We start from the raw sequence: 20,475 nt of genomic DNA, 5'->3' as shown, positions 1-20,475 counted from the left end.
ATAAGAAACAGTTTTCTTTCAATTATCTCTATATTTCGAATAAAATTCCATTTTAATGTTGAATTGCCTATAGGATCGCAGTCAAAATGTATAGTTGCCATCAAGTCAATTTTGACTCCTGGCAACCCATGCATGTCAGAGTAGAACTGGGCTCCATAGGGTTTTCAGCGGCTGATTTTTCAGAAGTAGATCTCCAGGCCTTTCTTCTAAGTTGCCACTGGGTGGACTTGAACCACCAACTTTTTGGTTAGCAGCTGAGCACGTTAACTGTTTATACCAATCAAGCACTCTGGCTATCCTATTTTTATGTTTTTCTTTCCCCAATCCTGTTTTTAAGCCTGATTTTAAACCACGCAGTATCCCCTTGTTCTGTTTGAACGACTGCCTCTTGGTCTTTGTGCACGTTCTGCATGAGCACAAATAAGCTCTGGAATTCCGATTCTTTGTAATGTTATCCATAATTTGTCATGATTCAAACAGTCAAATGCCTTTGTGTAGTCAATAAAACACAGGCAAACATCTTTCTGGTATTTTCTTAGTCAATAAAACACAGGTAAACATCTTTCTGGTATTTGCGTAGTCAGTGACACACAGGTTAACATCTTTCTGGTATTTGCGTAGTCAGTAACACACAGGTAAACATCTTTCTGGTATTTGCGTAGTCAGTAACACACAGGTAAACATCTTTCTGGTATTTGCGTAGTCAGTAACACACAGGTAAACATCTTTCTGGTATTTGCGTAGTCAGTAACACACAGGTAAACATCTTTCTGGTATTTGCGTAGTCAGTAACACACAGGTAAACATCTTTCTGGTATTGTGCGCCATCCTCACAATCATTGTTATGTCCGAGCCCATTGTTGCAGCCACTGTGCCAGTCCATCTCGTTGAAGGTTGTTCTATTTTTCACTGACCCTCACTTTACCAAACTAGACAGTGTTCTGCTGCTATTCATAAGGTTTTCACTAGCCAATTTTTTCCGAAGTAGACTGCCAGGTCCGTTTTCCTAGCCTTAGTCCGGAAGCTCTGCTGAAACCTGTCCACCAGTGGTGACCCCGCTGGTATTTGAAATACCAGTGGCAAAGCTTCCAGTATCACGGCAAAACAGAAGCTGTCACAGTACGACAAACAGACCGATGCATGGTGGTTCTGCTATTACTGTAAAATCCTTATTTGCAGCATTTAATGTAAAGAGTGCATTTGTCTGTTACGTGATTATTTTCTTAGTGTGAGGATAGCACGTTGTGGTTGTTGTTAGCAGCCCCCGTGCACAGTGGAGCGCACCATCTCACTGATCGGCTGCAAGTCAGCCGTTGTGACCCACAGCATCTCCGTTGACTGATTTGGCATAGATCACCAGGCCTTTCTTCCTACTCTCTTTCACTGAAGTTGTAAAAACCTCTAACAGGTGGTTAACTGCTGAAATCTGTTCAGCATCAAAGCACCACACAAGCCTCCTCTGGTAGATGGGTGGTGCCTGTACATGAGCTGCATTGGCTGGGAATCGAACCCGAGTCTCCCACATGGAAAGCAAGAAGTTCTACCACTGGACCACCAGTTTTGCATGAGGCATTGGTAATGGTGGCAGAAACATAGCAGGGCTGAAGTAATCGTCCGTTGGCTATATACCCAAGTGTCTTCCTCCAGCATCTCTGCCGTAGTACTTTCAGGTGTCTGTGCACTTTTGGGAGGAGTGAGAGAAACACTGTGGGAATAGAACAGGGCAGCTGGGTGTCTATTTTGAATAGGCAAGTCATTGAATAGCAACTTTATCAATTGTGCTCCAGTTGTGCAGAGATTGGAGGGAGTGTTTATTGATAAATCCATTGTTGCTTCCCATAGAGCTATCCTCCCTTCTAAGTAGACGGTGTATGCTACTGGGAGTAACAGCCTTTAAAAAAGTCTGAATGAACTTTTGTTACAGGTTTTTACAACCTTAGAAAATTCCTATATCATAGAATTGGCAATTACCATAGGGTCACTATGAGTTGAAATCAACTTGATGGCAGTGGGATAGCCAGGTGGTTATGAGTTAAATTGAACCTGGGCAAAATTAGCACAGAAACCATCTCATCTCATTGCTCTAGTCATTCCATAGTCATTAAATTTCACAGAAATAAGGAACCAGTAACCATGAGCTGCTGAGATAACAGAGCATAGGGCTGTGTGTGGGTGTGGGTGTGGGTGTGCGTGTGCGTGTGTGTGTGTGATGATTGGTGCTCACAGTCAGGGTTGGCCTCCTCACCCCGGTAGTGTTACTTGAGGTGGTGTTACTTAAGGGGTCAACATTGGCAACTTCACCACCTGGCATTGTTGTATTCTTTTGAGTTTTGAAGGCGTTTGATAACATCTTCACTTTCTAACAGAAATATTCAGGAGACAGAGATAGGCAGGCATTGTTAGTACATAGGGGTCAACACTAAGAGCTTATTTTTGATGGACTTAGGAATGGGATGAGGCTGCAAAGGGCCTTCTGGGGACAGGTGAGGGTCACATGGCAGAGGGCCATAGAGGGCCATCAGGGAAGTGCAAAAGTGTTAAGGGTTCATTTTAGCAACTTTCAGCTTTGCTCAGGGTGTAGCTGCCATATTTAGGAGAAAGCCCCTCTAAAATCCTCATATCTGGATTTGAGAGCTGATTTATTTTGTATAAAACAATTGCCTACTTATATTGAAAACTCTTCCCCAGCAGGCCTTTTGGCATTTTGACGCTTTCAGCAAACACTAAGGATTGTGTAACGGGTACATACCTAGTGTTGGTATTCTTCTCCATGGATCCTTTTGCCTGCTGGATGGAGGCCAGTCCTCCCAGCATGTTCAAGCCTCTGCAGTGTAATAAAGCATACCTTCTACCACCTCCCTGCAGGAACTTGCTCTGTCCAAATTTGAAGTCTCCCTTTCCTTATCTCAACTTAAATTTCCTGCCTCTGAGTACTTGTTTATTCTTTTCTTACCCCCTCTTTGTTGCCCATGAGTAGCTAACATCTCACTTGTTCCTGGAATCTTCTGTGACCATATCTCAGGCCATTCTGATCATCCCCTCAGCAAACTTATCAAATGTTTATTGTGCCGATTACATCCTAGACACTGTGCTAGGGATTAGAGAGAAAATAAACAAGCGCAAACCCTTTCCCTCATGGAGCCCAGAGCTGGTGAGAGAGGTGAATGAGTGAATAAGCACCACTTGTTGAAATCAGAAGAGGTGGTTTCTTCCTTAATGTGATACACATAGTGTGTTCCAAAGGCCAGGGTCATATTTAATGGGGAAGAGCTAGGGGTATGCTTGTTAATGCCAGGAACATGACAAGGAACCTGAAAGAGAGACGTGGTCACCTAACTGGAGGGGGCCAGCAAGTCTCATCCAACCAAGTACTTTAGAGGTAGAGAGCCAGAAGGATCCCTTGGGCAACAGTGTCGTTGCTATTGGTAGCTGCCATTGAGTTGGCCCCCAATTCATGGCAACCCCATGTACAACAGAACAAAATGCTGCCCGGTCATGTGCACAGTTGCCAATCGGATTGTTTTGATCCATGGATTTTTCATTTGTTGATTGTTGGAAGATCCCCAGGTCTTTCTTCCAAGTGTGTCTTAGTGTGGAAGCTCTGCTGAGATCTGTTTAGCGTCATAGCAGCATACAAGCCTCCACTGACAGGTGTGGTGGCCGTGCCTGAGGCACATTGGCTGAGAATTGAACCCAGGTCTCCCACATGGAAGGTGAGCATTCTGCCTGACTAGGAAACCCCAGTATAGAAAAGCCCCTAGAAACAGATGAGCAAAACACACATAATCCAGGGTAAGAATAGGCAAAGGTAATGGAAAGGCAGGCCGTAAGAAAGGAAAAAAAAAAAGGAATGTAAACATGAAAAGATTTTCAACCTTATTAAAAATAAGAGAAATGCAAATTAAAGTAACTGACTCTTATGACTTATTTTTTTTTTTCACTCTGTACAGCAGATTTATGGCAAGTGTGCACCATCTGTTGTCCGGGTGATTTCATTTTTATTCCAGAACCATCATGTTACTGGCTTCCTTTCCTGTCTAGGTGTTTGTCCCTGGCTAGTCAAGGTCTTCCACCAGCCGGCTGGCTAATTTCTGTCTTCCATTCTCTCGTCTCTTGACCCCCTGATCACTAGTTACGCCTGTGTGTTCACCGTTCATTCATGACATTATCATTTGATTTATTTTATTTAGAATAGGAGAATCTTGGACTTGCAGAGATTCTGGAGATGAACTTATCCAAGGACTTTTCTTTTAAAGTTGAAAAATGTACTTAGTCATGCACTGCATAATGTCTGGGCAACACCCGACCACATGTACGTCTGTGGTCCCATAAGGTTATAACAGAGCTCAGAAATCCCAGTTGGAGAATGGGTCGTAACAGACATAGCCAGACGTAGCAAACGCGACCACTTCCCTCACGCAACACGTGTATCTTATGTCTCTTGTATACAGAGGGATCGCGCTGCCAGGTGTATAATGGTATAGTACATATATAACCTAGAACACGTATGTCTCGATAGTTATAATAAATGCCTGTATTACTGGCTTATGTATGTACTGTATTGCATTTGCTGTCATTATTTTAATGTGAACTTACTCTACTTTCAAATAAAAAGTTTACCATGTCACAGTGTATGCGTCCACTCGTAGGTAGCAGCATCCAGTCCTGTGTATCATGCATCCCTTGAGTGTCATAGTGTTATCTGTTTAATTTTCTTTTGAAAATATTACTATGAACTACATCCTGGCTCCCAAACACAGCAAGACCAGGACTGGTGATAGCAGCAGCAAGAGGCAGAGGAGAAGTATCAATTCAGAAGTGAAACAAGAGGTATCCTGTGTGTTGCTGTTGTTGTTGTTACGTGCCGTCGAGTCAGTTCCGACTCATAGCCACCCTATGCACAACAGAACGAAGCACTGCTCGGTCCTGTGCAGTTGTTATGCTTGAGCTCATTGTTGCAGGCACTGTGTCAGTCCACCTCGTTGAGGGTCTTCCTCTTTTCCGCTGACCCTGTACTCTGCCAAGCATGATGTCCTTCTCCAGGGACTGATCCCTCCTGACAACATGTACAAAGTATGTAAGACTCAGCCTCGCCATCCTTGCTTCTAAGGAGCATTCTGGCAGCACTTCTTCCAAGACAGATTTGTTCGTTCTTTTGGCAGTCCATAGTATATTCAATATTCTTCGCCAACACCGCGATTCAAAGGCGTCAACTCTTCTTCGATCTTCCTTATTCATTCTCCAGCTTTCACATGCATATGATGTGATTGAAAATACCATGTCTTGGGTCAGGCACACCTTAGTCTTCAGGGTGACATCTTTGCTCTTCAACACTTTGAAGAGGTCCTTTGCAGCAGATTTGCCCAATGCAATGCGTCTTTTGATTTCTTGACTGCTGCTTCCATGGCTGTTGATTGTGGATCCAAGTAAAATGAAATCCTTGACAACTTCAATCTTTTCTCCGTTTATCATGATGTTGCTCATTGGTCCAGTTGTGAGGATTTTTGTTTTCTTTATGTTGAGGTGTAATCCATACTGAAGGCTGTGGTCTTTGATCTTCATTAATAAGTGCTTCAAGTCCTCTTCACTTTCAGCAAGCAAGGTTGTGTCATCTGCATAACGCAGGTTGTTAATGAGTCTTCCTCCAGTCCTGATGCCCCGCTCTTCTTCCTATAGTCCAGCTTCTCAGATTATTTGTTCAGCATACAGATTAAATAGGTATGGTGAAAGAATACAACCCTGATGCACACCTTTCCTGACTTCAAACCAATCAGTAACCCCTTGTTCTGTCCGAACAACTGCCTCTTGATCCATGTAAAGGTTCCTCATGAGCACAATTAAGTGTTCCGGAATTCCCATTCTTCACAGTGTTATCCATAGTTTGTTATGATCCACACAGTCAAATGCCTTTGCATAGTCAATAAAACACAGGTAAACATCCTTCTGGTATTCTCTGCTTTCAGCCAGGATCCATCTGACATCAGCAGTGATATCCCTGGTTCCATGTCCTCTTCTGAAACCGGCCTGAATTTCTGGCAGTTCCCTGTCGATATGCTGCTGCAGCCGTTTTTGAATGATCTTCAGCAAAATTTTGCTTGCGTGTGATATTAACGATATTGTTCTATAATTTCCACATTCGGTTGGATCACCTTTCTTGGGAATAGGCATAAATATGGATCTCTTCCAGTCGGTTGGCCAGGAAGCTGTCTTCCATATTTCTTGGCATAGACGAGTGAGTACTGTCAGCGCTGCATCTGTTTGTTGAAACACCTGAGTTGATACTCTATCAATTCCTGGAGCCTTGTTTTTCGTCAGTGCCTCCAAAGCAGCTTGGACTTCTTCCTTCAGTACCATCGGTTTCTGATCATATGCCACCTCTTGAAATGGTTGAATATCGACTAATTCTTTTTGGTATAATGACTCTGTGTATTCCTTCCATCTTTTTTGATGCTTCCTGTGTCATTTAATATTTTCCCCACGGAATCCTTCACTATTGCAACTCGAGACTTGAATTTTTTCTTCAATTCTTTCAGCTTGAAAATGCTGAGCATGTTCTTCCCTTTTGGTTTTCCATCTCCAGCTTTTGCACATGTCATTATAATACTTTACTTTATCTTCTTAAGAGGGCCTTTGAAATCTTCTGTTCAGTTCTTTTACTTCATCAGTCCTTCCATTTGCTTTAGCTGCTTGATGTTCGTGAGCAAGTTTCAGTGTCTCCTCTGATGACGTCCATCTTGGTCTTTTCTTTCTTGCCTTTCTTTTCAGTGACCTCTTGCTTTCTTCATGGATGATATCCTTGATGTCATTCCACAACTCATCTGGTCTGCAGTCACTAGTGTTCAATGCATCAAATCTATTCTTGAGATGGTCTCTAAACTTAGGTGGGATATACTCAAGGTCATATTTTGCCTCTCGTGGTGGACTTGCTCTGATTTTCTTCGGTTTTAGCTTGAACTTGCATACAAGCAATTGATGGTCTGTTCCACAGTCGGCCCCTGGCCTTGTTCTGAATGATGATACTGAGGTTTTCCACTGTCTCTTTCCATAGATGTAGTCAATTTGATTTCTGTGTGTTCCATCTGGCGAGGTCCATGTGTATAATCGCCGTTTATGTTGGTGAAAGAAGGTATTTGCAATGAAGAAGTTGTTGGTCTTGCAAAATTCTATCATTCGATCTCCAGCGTTATTTCTGTCACCAAGGCCATATTTTCCAACTACTGATCCTTCTTCTTTGTTTTCAACTTTTGCATTCCAGTCGCCAGTAATTATCAATGCATCTTGATTGCATGTTCAATCAATTTCAGACTGTAGCAGCTGATAAAAGTCTTCTATCTCTTCATCTTTGGCCCTAGTGGTTAGTGCATAAATTTGAATAATAGTCATATTAACTGGTCTTCCTTGTAGGCGTATGGACATTATCCTATCACCGACAGCGTTGTACTTCAGGATAGATTTTGAAACATTCTTTTTGACGATGAATGCAACACCATCCCTCTTCAAGTTGTCATTCCCAGTATAGTAGACTATGTGACTGTCCGATTCAAAATGGCCAATACCAGTCCACTTCAGCTCACTAATGCCTAGGATATCGATGTTTATGTGTTCCATTTCATTTTTGATGATTTCCAATTCTCCTAGATTCATACTTTGTACATTCCAGGTTCTGATTATTAATGGAAGTTTGCAGCTGTTTCTTCTCATTTTGAGTTGTGCCACATGAACAAATGAAGGTCCCCAAAGCTTTACTCCATCCACATCATTAAGGTCGACTCTACTTTGAGGAGGCAGCTCTTCCCCAGTCATCTTTTGAGGGCCTTCCAACCTGGGGGACTCATCTTCCAGTACTATATCAGATAATGTTCCGCTGCTATTCATAAGGTTTTCACTGGCTAATGCTTTTCAGAAGCAGACTGCCGGGTCCTTCTTCCTAGTCTGTCTTAGTCTGGAAGCTCAGCTGAAACCTGTCGTCCATGGGTGACCCTGCTGGTATCTGAATACTGGTGGCATAGCTTCCAGCATCACAGCCACACACAAGCCCCCACAGTACGACAAACTGACAGACACGTGGAGGGGGAGGTATCCTATGTATCTTTGCTAAATATATAATATAGTATTTGTAAAAGGTCCAAATCACATAGCGTCCTATTCACAGAACAGATCATGGATGTTAAGCGACAGGTGACTGTAATACTAGAGAAGTTCAAAATCCGTTTTGTGTTTGCTCACCTGGAAAGTGAAGACACGAGGTCTGACGTGTCATGCTGTTGATCCTGGTTCAGACACAATTCTAGTGTGGTCAGTGGCGCTGTCTCATGTTCTGTGTTGTGATACTGGATGACAGTATATAAGGAAGTTGTTTTGGGATGCTCAAAGGGATTGATGAGACCTTCAAATAATATGGAAGTGCTTGCTCAGTGTAGTTTACCCTAAAGACTACACTGAAATGCAACACATGCAAAACGATAACCTTCAGAGTGGTAGAAAAGAAGATTTTTAGGGACTTTCTGGAATGTAACTTTAGTATATTAAAGCAGCCCTTTTTCTTCTCTCAGAATTAAGTTCAATTATAGTAGAGTAGGTATTCATTGCTCTAGTTAAGTTATATTGGCATTTTCATTATATTGTCTTTGTTCAAGGATTTAAAGTATTGCCTCTGTGGTTTTGTTTGTTTGCTTTTTAGTGCAACCCTGCAGTTTTGGGGTAGATAAAAAATTACTAAATATATCAGAAATAAATATTTGAAAAGTCAAGTTGACAGGTATAACTTCTATTATTTATTTATACGACTTTATCATTTTTCATGTAACTGTAATTTAATACAGTTTAAAATGGACAGAAAAGTTGCAAGAACAGTACAAGAAGCTCTTATATACCCTTAAAACAGTTTCACTATTTGTATACGTTTTGCTCCATTTGCTTTATCATTCCCTCCCTTTCATTATGGTTTTTTTCTGAATCACCTTAGAGTAAAAGGTGATATCACACCTCATTACCATTATGTATTTCAGTCTGTTATTTCTTAAGGTCATTCCCTTAGATAACCAGTATAATTTTCAAAATCGGAAAATCTAGCATTGATGTATACTATTACTGTCTAATTCACAGTCCGTATTCACATTCTACCAGCTGTCCCCCCAATATTCTTTTTTGCTATGTTTTTTTCCTCGGCCAGGATCTAATCTACCATCTTGCTTGCATTCACTTGCCATATATCTTTAGTCTCCTTTAATCTGGAGTAGTTCCTTATCCTTCTTTGGTTTTCTTTATCATTTTTTAAAGAGTACAGGCCAATTATTTTGTAACATGTCTTTGGTTTGTTTCATGTTTCATAACATATTCGGGTTACACGTTTTTATCAGGAAGACTACAGACGAGATGTATAGTTTTCAGTGCATCGTGTCATTGCTTTGTGCCAGTGCTGGCGATGTTATCTCTGATCACTTGTTCATGGTAGGGCTTGCCAGAACTCTCCACTATGGACTTTTACTGTTGTAATTAATATGTAATATACAAAGAGTTACTTTTGAGACTGTGTAAATATTCTGTTCCTCATCAACTTTCATCCAGTAGTTTTAGCATCTGTTGATGATTTTCCGATTCCATCATTCCTTATACAGTCGTCACTCGGTATCTGCAGGGAATTGGTTCCAGGACCCACCCAAAAAACCCAGACACCCAGTGCCGTTGAGTCGATTCCGACTCATAGCAACCCTATAGGACAGAGTAGAACTGCCCCATAGAGTTTCCAAGGAGCGCCTGGCGGATTCGAACTGCCGACCGTTTGGTTAGCAGCCGTAGCACTTAACCACTACACTACCAGGGTTTCCACGCATACATAAATACGTAGCCCCATCGAAATTCCATCACAGTGACCCATGCGTGTCAGAGCAGAACTGTGCCCCAGAGGCTTTTCAAGGCTCTGACCTTTCAGAAGCAGATGAACAGGTCTTTCTTCCGAGGTCCCTAGGTCCCTTTGGGTGGGTTTGAATCATCAACCTTTTGGATAGTAGCTGAAAGCTTAACCGTTTTGTTGCCCAGGGATGCCTACCTATGTCACTAAGTAGACTTAATAATTTTTTCTTTTAGTTCGAATGAAAGAACATTGCCCACTTTGAAAGGTCACGTTCCTGGAACTGTGGAGGGGAATTTATGGAGCAGTAACAGACAAGCTCAGTTCCATGATTCATTTGCTCACATTAGTTACCATCTTGTCACAGCTGCTTCCTGTGTCTAAATCCCACCTGGGGAATTCTTGTCTACCCACCTCCCTCCATTTTAGACTTTTTGTGAGTCGTTATTTCCCTTTAGTGACTTCTGTTTCCTTGGCTAGTCCTTTAATTGTTCTGACTTTTTTGTTTTGTGACCTTCAAGTGTCTCTACTCTCAATCTAGAATCAGCTTGTTCCATTCAACGTCATTCATTCATCTAGGCCTGGCTATGTGCTAGACATTAAGCTAGGCACTAGATTTACAAATGGGCTGGGAGGCTTACAAATCAGATAATTAAAGTGTGATATGTGGTAAAGTACTTTGATAGAGCCATGTTAGAAGAGCTGTATAAAAGTATTTATTTAACCAACATTTATTGACCTTCTACGGTGTGCCAGGCACTGTGCAATAGAGTCCGTCTCGTCAGAGAAGACTGTAGAGCAGAGGTGGCTTTTGAGTCCGGGTTTGAAGGTTGTGTTAGCAGTTTCCAGGGTATGTTTTTGTTATTTTCGGGTACCGTCCAGTCGATTCTGATTCATAGTGACTTCCGCATTAGGTTTTCTAGGCTGTGATCTTTAGGGGAGCAGACTGCCACATCTTTCTCCTGCAGAAGCCACTGTGGGGGTTTGAATCGCCAACCTTTCTGTTAGCAGCTGAGTGCTCACCCTTTGCGCCGTCAGGGCTCCTTAGAGGAGACAAAAAGGACTATTTAAAGGTGAGGCATGGAGTTGTGGAGGAGTGAGGAGAGATTTGGGAATGGGTCATCAGCTCTGGCACTAGCTACTTGGATTCATGTCGGGGTAGTGAATGAGTGGTGAAAAAAAAAAAAGGTTAGAAAGTTCCTGTCTTTATGTGCATAGTATTTATTAGCTCTGTGGTGATTCTTACCAACACTTCCATACTGCCCACGTCTTTTATTTCTTTGGTTGTTTTTCTGCTCACTATAGCAACCAGTGGCTCTAGGTGGTGGGACCACTAGTAGCACTGCTTTATAAGAAGGCTGGGTATTGTGAATAGGGAAGCAGCCCCAGAAGCAAGGACCCAGGTATGTGATAGTCTTCCAGTTGGTGTTATTTTCTTCTATGGTATAATTAGTCTCTTGGAATTCTTTTTTTTTTTTTTTTTTTAAAGGTAGGAGAGAAAGAGGTGAGATATGAAGAAATTACTTTGAAAATACATTGTAGGGTGAAGTTTCAATTTATTATCCGCCCTGAAATTTTTTATTCTTTTCCTTTAGGTTTCTTGCTATTTAAAGATTTTTGTTTGAATGAAATTAATGAAGCTGTACCTCAGGTGAAGTTTTATGAAGAGGTAAGAAGTAACTGTTTTATTAATGTTTGAATTTCAAAAGCATATTTAAATTGTACTTTGAAAAATATGATTACTAATGCCATTTTACAAATATTTAGAAATTCACTGTAAGTAATTAGTAGTACAAGATACAGTGTTTATTTTATTAGAGATGCTAACGCCATCTATAAAAAAACAGGCAAATTACAAAAGCATGTTCTTAAAGGGATCAGAGATCTCTAGAAGCAATGAGGAATAGTTGGAATGAAATTCCAGAGATGAGGGAGTCATTTAGAGATGCAGTGAGAATTACCAGTCATTTTATTTTTTGTGGATACTTGCAGGTTCTGGATGGCATGAGGTCAGGCAGAGGACTGCTGCTGGGTGAAAGAGAAATTAGCAAAGCTTTTAGTGGTCATGCTGGGCTGGGATGACAAATTAGAGACTGGGAGTGGAGAGAGAGGGCGCTCCCACAGTTGGTTTTCTGAGATGAGATTTGGGGAAATCTGAGGTCGGAGAGGAGCTGAAGAGGTAGACCAAAATCTTGTAGAAGACACATTGGAGCCTCCTATAGCCTTACAGTGCTTAGGAAACATAGATCTGCTGAGGATAAGAGTCTAAAAACAGAATAGACGAGATGAAAGGTATAGAAGAAGTGGTTTATTGACTGGAATCCTGCAGCTACTTTTCTCCTGGGGCAGCTACTGATTCCAGGTGCAGTTGGGAGATGGTAATCCATGCTTGGCCCCTGGCAGAAGGCTGTTTCTAGGAGTAAGAGCAGAAGTGTTTAAAAAAAGAGAGAGACTGGAAGATCCCCAAACATCTGGTCAGTGCCGTTGTTAAGGTGTATGCCATATTTTGAAGCTAAGTGGAACGGGAAGTTAAAGACCTAAGCAGATTACCTCTTAAGGGCAGAACTGGATCTAGTGCAGAGAAGACAATGATGCCTCATTGAAATCCATGGAGGGCTGTGCCTTAGAAACAGGGTCAAACCAGATGCAGACTAAGTTGTGAAAAAAAAAAAAAAAAAAAGGCAGCTCAGACCCAGCCCAGATTGATCTCTGATTGGATGATGAGTCCTCTTCTCTGCTTGCCTAACAGAGTTCAAGCAGAGTCTTCTCTTTTGTGCAGGTGGAACGTAGTGACAAATAAAGACCACAGTGTTCAGCATACAGTAAAAAATTACTAGACATGCTAAGAGGCAGATTATATTACTCAAAGGCAAGAGAAGCAGACTCACAGATGAACCAGATGTCGGAATTAGGTGACAGGTACTTTAACTATTAATATTTTCAAGAGAATAGAGAAAAAGATGGGCAGAATAGATGGAGATATAGAGAATTTCAGCATATCTTGTATTTGTTATGAAGAATCAAATGGACATTCTAGAGCTGATAAATAACAAATGTGAAATTTAGAACTTAGTGGTTAGGTCCAATAGCAGATTGGACATAATACAAGACAAAGTTAATAAACTAGAAGAAGCACAGAGGAAAAAAAACAAATAAGAGCATTAGAGACATGTGGGACATGCTTAAAAGGTCTAACATATGTAGAATTGAAGAAGAGAGAGAATGGGGCAGAAGCAATATTTGGAGAGATAATGCTAAGAACTTAAGAGCTTTACAAAATGATGAAAGTTGTCAGCTTACACATTCAAAAAGCTTAGAAAACTCTAAGAGTAAATACCAACGAAACATCTGGGGCACATCAGTGTAAGAGTATGAAAAACCTATGACAAAGAGAAAATCTTAAAAGTGACAGGAGATTGTGCAGGGTGGGGAGTCTTATTATTTTTAAAGGAACAACAATATGACTGACTGCAGGAACTTAAGAGAAGTGATTTAAAAAAAAAAAAAAGACAATGGAATGGCCATCTTTCAAGTACTGAAAGAAAAAAAATTGCCAACCTACACTTCTTAGCAAAAATTCCCTTCCAAAGTGAAGGTGAAATAAGGATATTTCTAGACAAGCAAAAACTAAGTGAATTTGTCAGTAGTGGGCCTGCATTAAAGAGCCCTGGTCGCCCAGTGGTTAAGCACCCAGCTGCTGAATGAAAGGTCAGTGATTCGAACCTACCAGCTGCTCCTCAGGAGAAAGATGCGGTAGTCTGCTTCTGTAAGAAGGAGAATGATCCCAGATGGAAGTGCAGGAAGGAATGAAGAACTCCCTATGTATAAAACCCTACGGAGCACAGTTGTACTCTGACACTCATGGGGCCACCATGAGTTGCAGTCAACTCGATGGCAACTTTTTTTGTTTTTCTTTAAAAAAAGCTAAGTCCAAAAGGATTTTACTCAGTATGAAGCGACATTATTATTTCAGTCTGATTCATGATCAAGCATTTATCTGGATGGGTACCTCAGCTTGTTCTGTCAAAAAAAAAAAAAAAAATTTTTTTTTTTCCTTGTGTTCCTAAAACCTTCTACTCTCCAGTTTCAGCATGTACTAAGTCGCCTTGTCAAATACAGAAAAATCTCCTTAAGAAGAGAATTAATCTAGATGGAAGCAGATGGACAATCTACAAAGGATTAACATTCTCTTGGGGTTATTTCTTAAGCACTTATTGCAAAGATAGTGGAGAACACTGCCTGATGCATTTCCATTTGGACTTCAAGCATTGGTGTTTCTCTTTGCTGGCTTGCTCCCTGGTCCTTCTCCCCTCTCCCCTGGCTTGGCACGTGATGGATCTGGCTCAGTAGGTTCTCCCTTTGGAGCATCCTCCAAAGCTCCGTAGCAGCTGGTGCTTGCTGTGTATTCTCTTACTGAAGATTTCAAACACCATTGGGGCTTCAGTGATTATCTTAACACTGATGACTCTCACATATGCATCTGCAGTTCTTACTCCTCTTCTCATCTTCCATCCTAAATCCCGTTCTGCCCACTGGATATTTCTTGATGAATCACCAACTTTTACCCCAAACTTAATACATGTAAAATTAAAGACAGCCTCTTTTCACTGTGGCAGGCCCTCCCTTATGACTTCACTGCTTGTATTAATGGATTTAAAATTCTCTAAACCATTAAGGTCTTTAGATATGGAGGTTACCAGTAATTTTTCTCTGGTACCTTGTTTTGTGAGTATGGTGGATTCTTCTTTAATTTTTGGTTATCATTTTATTACTCTGATCCATGTAACATGGTTAACATGATTGAAACATACATTTTGTATATTATGTTTTCAATCTCCTGGGTACCCCAGCTTTTAGCAGTTTACCTCTTGGCATTCAAATATCACTACATCAGTTATTACTTAGCTTTTCCTTGTCTTCTTTCACTACTTCCTCACCTCCTTCCACTGCCTTCTTACATGGAACATCCACCATTCTCCCAACCCACCGAACCCATTCTTCTTGTTACTTTACTTTTGTCCTTTCCCCAGCCTAGAATGCTGCTTCTCCTTCTCAGCTAGTTGAAGGCCTATCGTCTTTTAAAGCCTATCTGATTTTCTGCATCCTCTAACAAGCCTGTCTGTACAGCTACCCCAGTCTTCCATGATTGCTTACACCTCTGTCCCTTCACTGTTTGTTGTCTGCAGTGCTCATGCACCACTTAGCATATGCTTGTTGCATATGTGGGTGTAACTGGTATTTTTGTCTAGACCGTTGTTGGCTTATAGACAGAGGCCTAGCAAGGATCTAGGTGCAGCTGTGCCTCTCACTTGCTGTGGGGTGTGGAGTGCATCATTCAGCAATGCTGAAGCATCTAGTACCTGTGTCAGACCCTGAGCTTACGCGTGTGAACAAAGACTCAAAAATATGGAGACAATATCTGAGCTTCAGTTACCTCATCTATAAGATGAAGTTAGTAATCATCTCCTACTTATATCACTGGCTAATGGTTTGGCTGAAAAATTGCTTTCTAAACTATAATGTACTGTTTAGATATGTGGGAGGCTGTGTAACATAGGAAACCCTGGTGGCCTAGTGGTTAAGTGCTACCTCTGCTAACCAAAAGGTTGGCAGTTCGAATCCACCAGGCGCTCCTTGGAAACTCTATGGGGCAGTTCTACTCTGACCTACAGGGTCGCTATGAGTCGGAATCTACTCGACGGCAGTGGGTTTGGTTTTTGGCTGTAACATGGTGGTTCATTGTTGTTAGTTGCCATTGAGTCGACTCCAACTCATGGCGATCTCATGTATAACAGAACAAAATGTCATCCGGTCCTGTGCCATCTTCATGATTGTTGCTATGTTTGAGTCCATTGTCATGGCTATTATGTCAATCCGTCTCCTTGAGGATTTCCCTTGTTTTCACTGACACTCTGCTTTACCAACCAGAATGTCCTTTTTTTTAGCGATTAGCCTTTCCCGATATGTCCAAAGTAAGCTCGCCATCCTCACTTCTAAGGAGCATTCTGGTTGTATTTTTTCGAAGACCGATTGTTATTCCTGCAGTCGATGGTATATTCAATATGCTTTGCCAGCACCACAGTTCAAATGCATCAATTCTTTATCTTTTTCACTATCTAACTTTTGCATGCGTATGAGGGGACTGAAAAGATCACAACTTGGTGGAATAGTGGTGAAGAGTTCTGTCACCAGTAGTAGCGTGAGAACCTGTCTAACTTCAGGGGGAAATAATACACATCGAGATCAGCCCAAGGCTGATTGCTGTGAGGTGGAGGTCAGACATACCTCCACTCTCCATCCTTTTTACCAGCTCTGACACCAGCTATCCCTCTCTGCTTCTCTGCTGGGTTTGATAATTCGTTGCAGTGGCCGCACAGAACTTACAGATCACACTTACAGTTAAGAAGTTTATTAAGGAAGTAACAAGGGACAACTCAGGGTCAGGAAGCATGTAGGCAAAGTCTGGAAGGCCTCCCTGAAGTGGACAGCACATCCCTCTCCTCCCCGGGACAGCTCCTCTCAGCCATGTGAGCAAGCAGGCTCTTCTGTCTGCCAGTGCCTACCCCCTCTCAGCCTTGCAGACCTCCTCTCAACCCCCTCAGGACAGGCCTCCTTTCAGTCCCCTGAAGATAGGCCTTCTCTCGGCCCCCTGACAACAGGCCTCCTGTCAGCTCACTCAGGACAAGCCTCTCTGCCTGCGGCCTCCCAGCTGTCAGCCTCTCTACTGCTAACTGACCCAGCTCATAGCCAGTGTAGCAATTTTGTCCAGTTCTTTTAGCTGCATTCCTAGCAGCAGGTTTATACTGTCAGCACTGACTCTGCCGCAGGTCTCCCTCTGGGCTTGTCACTGCTGGCTCTGTCACAGAGCCCCTTCCAGGCCTGTGACTGCTGGCTCTGCCATAGGGCCCCTTCTGGGCCCCTTGCTGTCTTCAGTGTTACAGCCCTTGACTGGTGTTACAGCTCCTTTAGGAGGTTCCTTGCCTCTTCTCTTTTCTTGCCTTTTTTTCTGCTGCATCTGCCTTCTTTCTGTCTGTCAACCTCTGTGGGGTTGGCTGCAAATATAAGCAAACTTCTGGTCACTTTCAGGGCCTGGCCCTCCCAACAAGGCCACAGACTGACCAGTCCTTCTCGTAGGCTACAGATACTTCATTTGCATAGTAGGCTATACTTGCTTCATATGCGTAAGTATATTGAACAATCCTTGCAAGGTGCATAAAATAGACCAGTCATGGCAGGTTAACCCAGGGCCAGACAAAAAGTGTCAAAGCACAAGTTGTTTGTAGTTTATCTGGGAAACGTCAATCAACCTGGACAAAAGTAACAAACCCTCTGGGGTAGAAAAACTCTTAAGGCATAGGTAACTCCTCAGGGCTTAGAGGGAAGATTTCTCAAGCTGTTTTTCCAAAGAACTTAAGAAAACTAACAACAACAACAAAAAAATTGCTATCTAGTCAATTCTGACTCAGAGAGACCCTATAGGACAGAGTAGACTTGCCGCATGGGGTTTCCGACTGCCACATCATCTATGGAGTGGCTGGTGGGTTTGAACCACCAGGCTTTCAGTTAGCAGCTGAGTGCTTTAAAGAGCCAAGGCAGAGACCACTTAAAGGAACTCATTTCCACACAGGTTCCAAACTGCCTTGGTCTGGATGCAGACGCCACCACTTTACCGTTTGTGTAAACTTGGGCGACCAGCTTAGCTTCTCTTCACTTGACTTCCCTCAGCTGAGAATGAAATAATAACGCTACTGTCTCATCAGGTTGTTGCGTGTGCCATATTTTTATGCAAATAACAGGCCTGTTAAATTTTTCCAACTGTATCCTCCCTCCTCAAGGTATTTCTGTAAGCATGCTCCGCTGATTTTTTAACAGCAACATGTAAAACAATGAGCAAAGTGTGCTTACAGAAATACCTTGGCGGGGGCGGGGAAGAGCGTGGCTGGCAAAAAAAAAAGTTTAGCACGTGCATTATTTGCACAAAAATCCAGTATATGCAATGCATTCGGAGCAGTGCCTGGCATGTTGTTACTGCCTAATACATGCTTAATTGTTCCAAAAAGATTTTGAGTCAGCTAAAAAATTACATATAGTATAGGTAGGTTTAACAATAAATGATGGAACAGAGAAAATAAATGTAAGATCATTCAATAATTATTTAAATAAACACCAATGTTGGAGCTCTGGTGGCGCAGTGGTTAAGAACTACGGCTGCTAACCAAAAGTCAGCATTTCAAATACACCAGCCGCTCCTTGGAAACCCTATCAGGCAGTTCTACTCTATCCTGTAGGGTTGGTATGAGTCGGAATCAACTCAACAGTAACAGATTTTTTTTTTTAATGTTGTATAAGGAGCTCTGGTAATGCAATGGTTAAACACTGGGCTGCTATCCGAAAGGTTGGCAGTTGGAACCCACCCAGCAGCTCCACGGGAGAAAGGCCTGGTGATATGCCTCTATAAAGATTACAGCCAAGAAAACTCCATGGGGCAGTTCTACTCTGTCACATGGGGTCGCTAGGAGTTGACACTGACATTGACAGATACGTTGTGTCAGGCATTGTTCAAATAAACAAGATAGAGAAGGTCCTAGTTATCTTCGAACTTATATTCTGGTTGAGAGAAACAAGCAGTAAACAAGGAATAAATAAACAGGAAATGTATCAGGAAGTGATAACTACTATGCAGTGACTCAAAGCAGGGTGATATGATGTGGCCAGTTTAGACTGATAGGTCAAAGACTGACTCTCTGAGGAGGTAGCATTTAAGGTGAGACTTGACTGACAAGAAAGCTAGTCTTTTTTTTTTTTTTTTTTTAGTGATTTTTATTGTACTTTAAGTGAAAGTTTACAAATCAAGTCAGTTTCTCGCACAAAAACCCATATACACCTTGTTCCCCCCAATGAGACAGCCAGCTCTCTCCCTCCACTCTCTCTTTTTGTGTCCATATCACCAGCTTCTAACCCCCTCCACCGTCTCATCTCCCCTCCAGGCAGGAGATGCCAACATAGTCTCAAGTGTCCACCTGATCCAGGAAGCTCACTCCTCACCAGCATCCCTCTCCAACCCATTGTCCAGTCCAATCCATGTCTGAAGAGTTGGCTTCGGGAATGGTTCCTGTCCTGGGCCAACAGGTCTGGGGGCCGTGACCACCGGGATCCCTCTAGTCTCAGTCAGACCGTTAAGTCTGGTCTTATGAGAATTTGGGGTCTGCATCCCACTGCTCTCCTGCTCCCTCAGGGGTTCTCTGTTGTGTTCCCTGTCAGGGCAGTCATTGGTTGTAGCCAGGCACCATCTAGTTCTTCTGGCCTCAGGATGATATAGTCGCTGGTTCATGTGGCCCTTTCTGCCTCTTGGGCTCGTAAATGCCTTGTGTCCTTGGTGTTCTTCATTCTCCTTTGACCCAGGTGGGTTGAGACCAATTGATGCATCTTAGATGACTGCTTGCTAGCGTTTAAGACCCCAGACGCCACTCTTCAAAGTGGGATACAGAATGTTTTCTTAATAGATTTTATTATGCCAGTTGACTTAGATGTCCCCTGAAACCATGGTCCCCAGACCCCTGCCCCTACTATGCTGGCCTTCGAAGCATTCAGTTTATTCAGGAAACGTCTTTGCTCTTGGTTTAGTCCAGTTGTGCTGACCTCCCCTGTATTGTGTGCTGTCTTTCCCTTCACCTAAAGTAGTTCTTATCTACTATCTAATTAGTGAATGCCCCTCTCCCACCCCCCCGCCCATAACCAGGAAAGAATGTTTTCTTCTCAGTTTAAACTATTTCTCAAGTTCTTATAATAGTGGTCTTATACAATATTTGTCCTTTTGCATCTGACTAATTTCACTCAGCATAATGCGTTCCAGGTTCCACCAAGTTATGAAATGTTTCACTGTTCTTTATCAATGAGTAGTACTCCATTGTGTGAATATACCATAATTTATTTATCCATTCTTCCGTTGATGGGCACCTTGGTTGCTTCCATCTTTTTGCTATTGTAAACAGTGCTGCAATAAACATGGGCGTGCATATAACTGTTTGTGTAAAGGCTTTTATTTCTCTAGGATATATTCCAAGGAATGGGATTGCTGGATCATATGGTAGTTCTATTTCTAGCTTTTTAAGGAAGTGCCAAATTGATTTCCAAAGTGGTTGTACCATCTGACATTCCCACCAGCAGAGTGTAAGTGTTCCAGTCTCTCCACAGCCTCTCCAACATTTATTATTTTGTGTTTTTTGGATTAATGCCAGCCTTGTTGGAGTGAGATGAAATTTCATTGTAGTTTTAATCTGCATTTCTCTAATGGCTAAGGATCGTGAACATTTCCTCATGTATCTGTTAGCTACCTGAATGTCTTCTTTAGTGAAGTGTCTATTCTTATCTTTTGCCCAGTTTTTAATTGGGTTATTTGTCTTTTTGCAGTTGAGTTTTTACAGTATCGTGTAGATTTTAGAGATCAGGCGCTGATCAGAAATGTCATAGCTAAAAACTTTTTCCCAGTCTATAGGTAGTCTTTTTACTCTTTTGGTGAAGTCTTTGGATGAGCATAGGTGTTTGATTTTTAGGAGCTCCCAGTTTTTTTTTTTTTTTTCCCAGTTATCTAGTTTTTCTTCTACATTCTTTATAATGTTTTGTAT

The 20,475-nt window shown here is 42.0% G+C and overlaps 1 protein-coding gene across 1 annotated transcript in view; it reads left to right on the top strand.

Annotated features, from left to right (window-relative positions):
* The window catches only part of GRK3 (G protein-coupled receptor kinase 3), a 155,315-nt gene that overhangs the window by 51,970 nt on the left and 82,870 nt on the right, over positions 1-20,475 (top strand). The window contains exon 3 of the mRNA XM_003419096.4: positions 11,446-11,519. Within this exon, the coding sequence (XP_003419144.1) occupies positions 11,446-11,519 (74 nt within the window). The remainder of the gene's footprint in view (positions 1-11,445; positions 11,520-20,475) is intronic.

This window comes from Loxodonta africana, chromosome 19 (genome assembly GCF_030014295.1).
Source record: "Loxodonta africana isolate mLoxAfr1 chromosome 19, mLoxAfr1.hap2, whole genome shotgun sequence".
Taxonomy (NCBI): Eukaryota; Metazoa; Chordata; class Mammalia; order Proboscidea; family Elephantidae; genus Loxodonta; species Loxodonta africana.
This window is presented reverse-complemented; position numbering and strand designations above follow the sequence as displayed.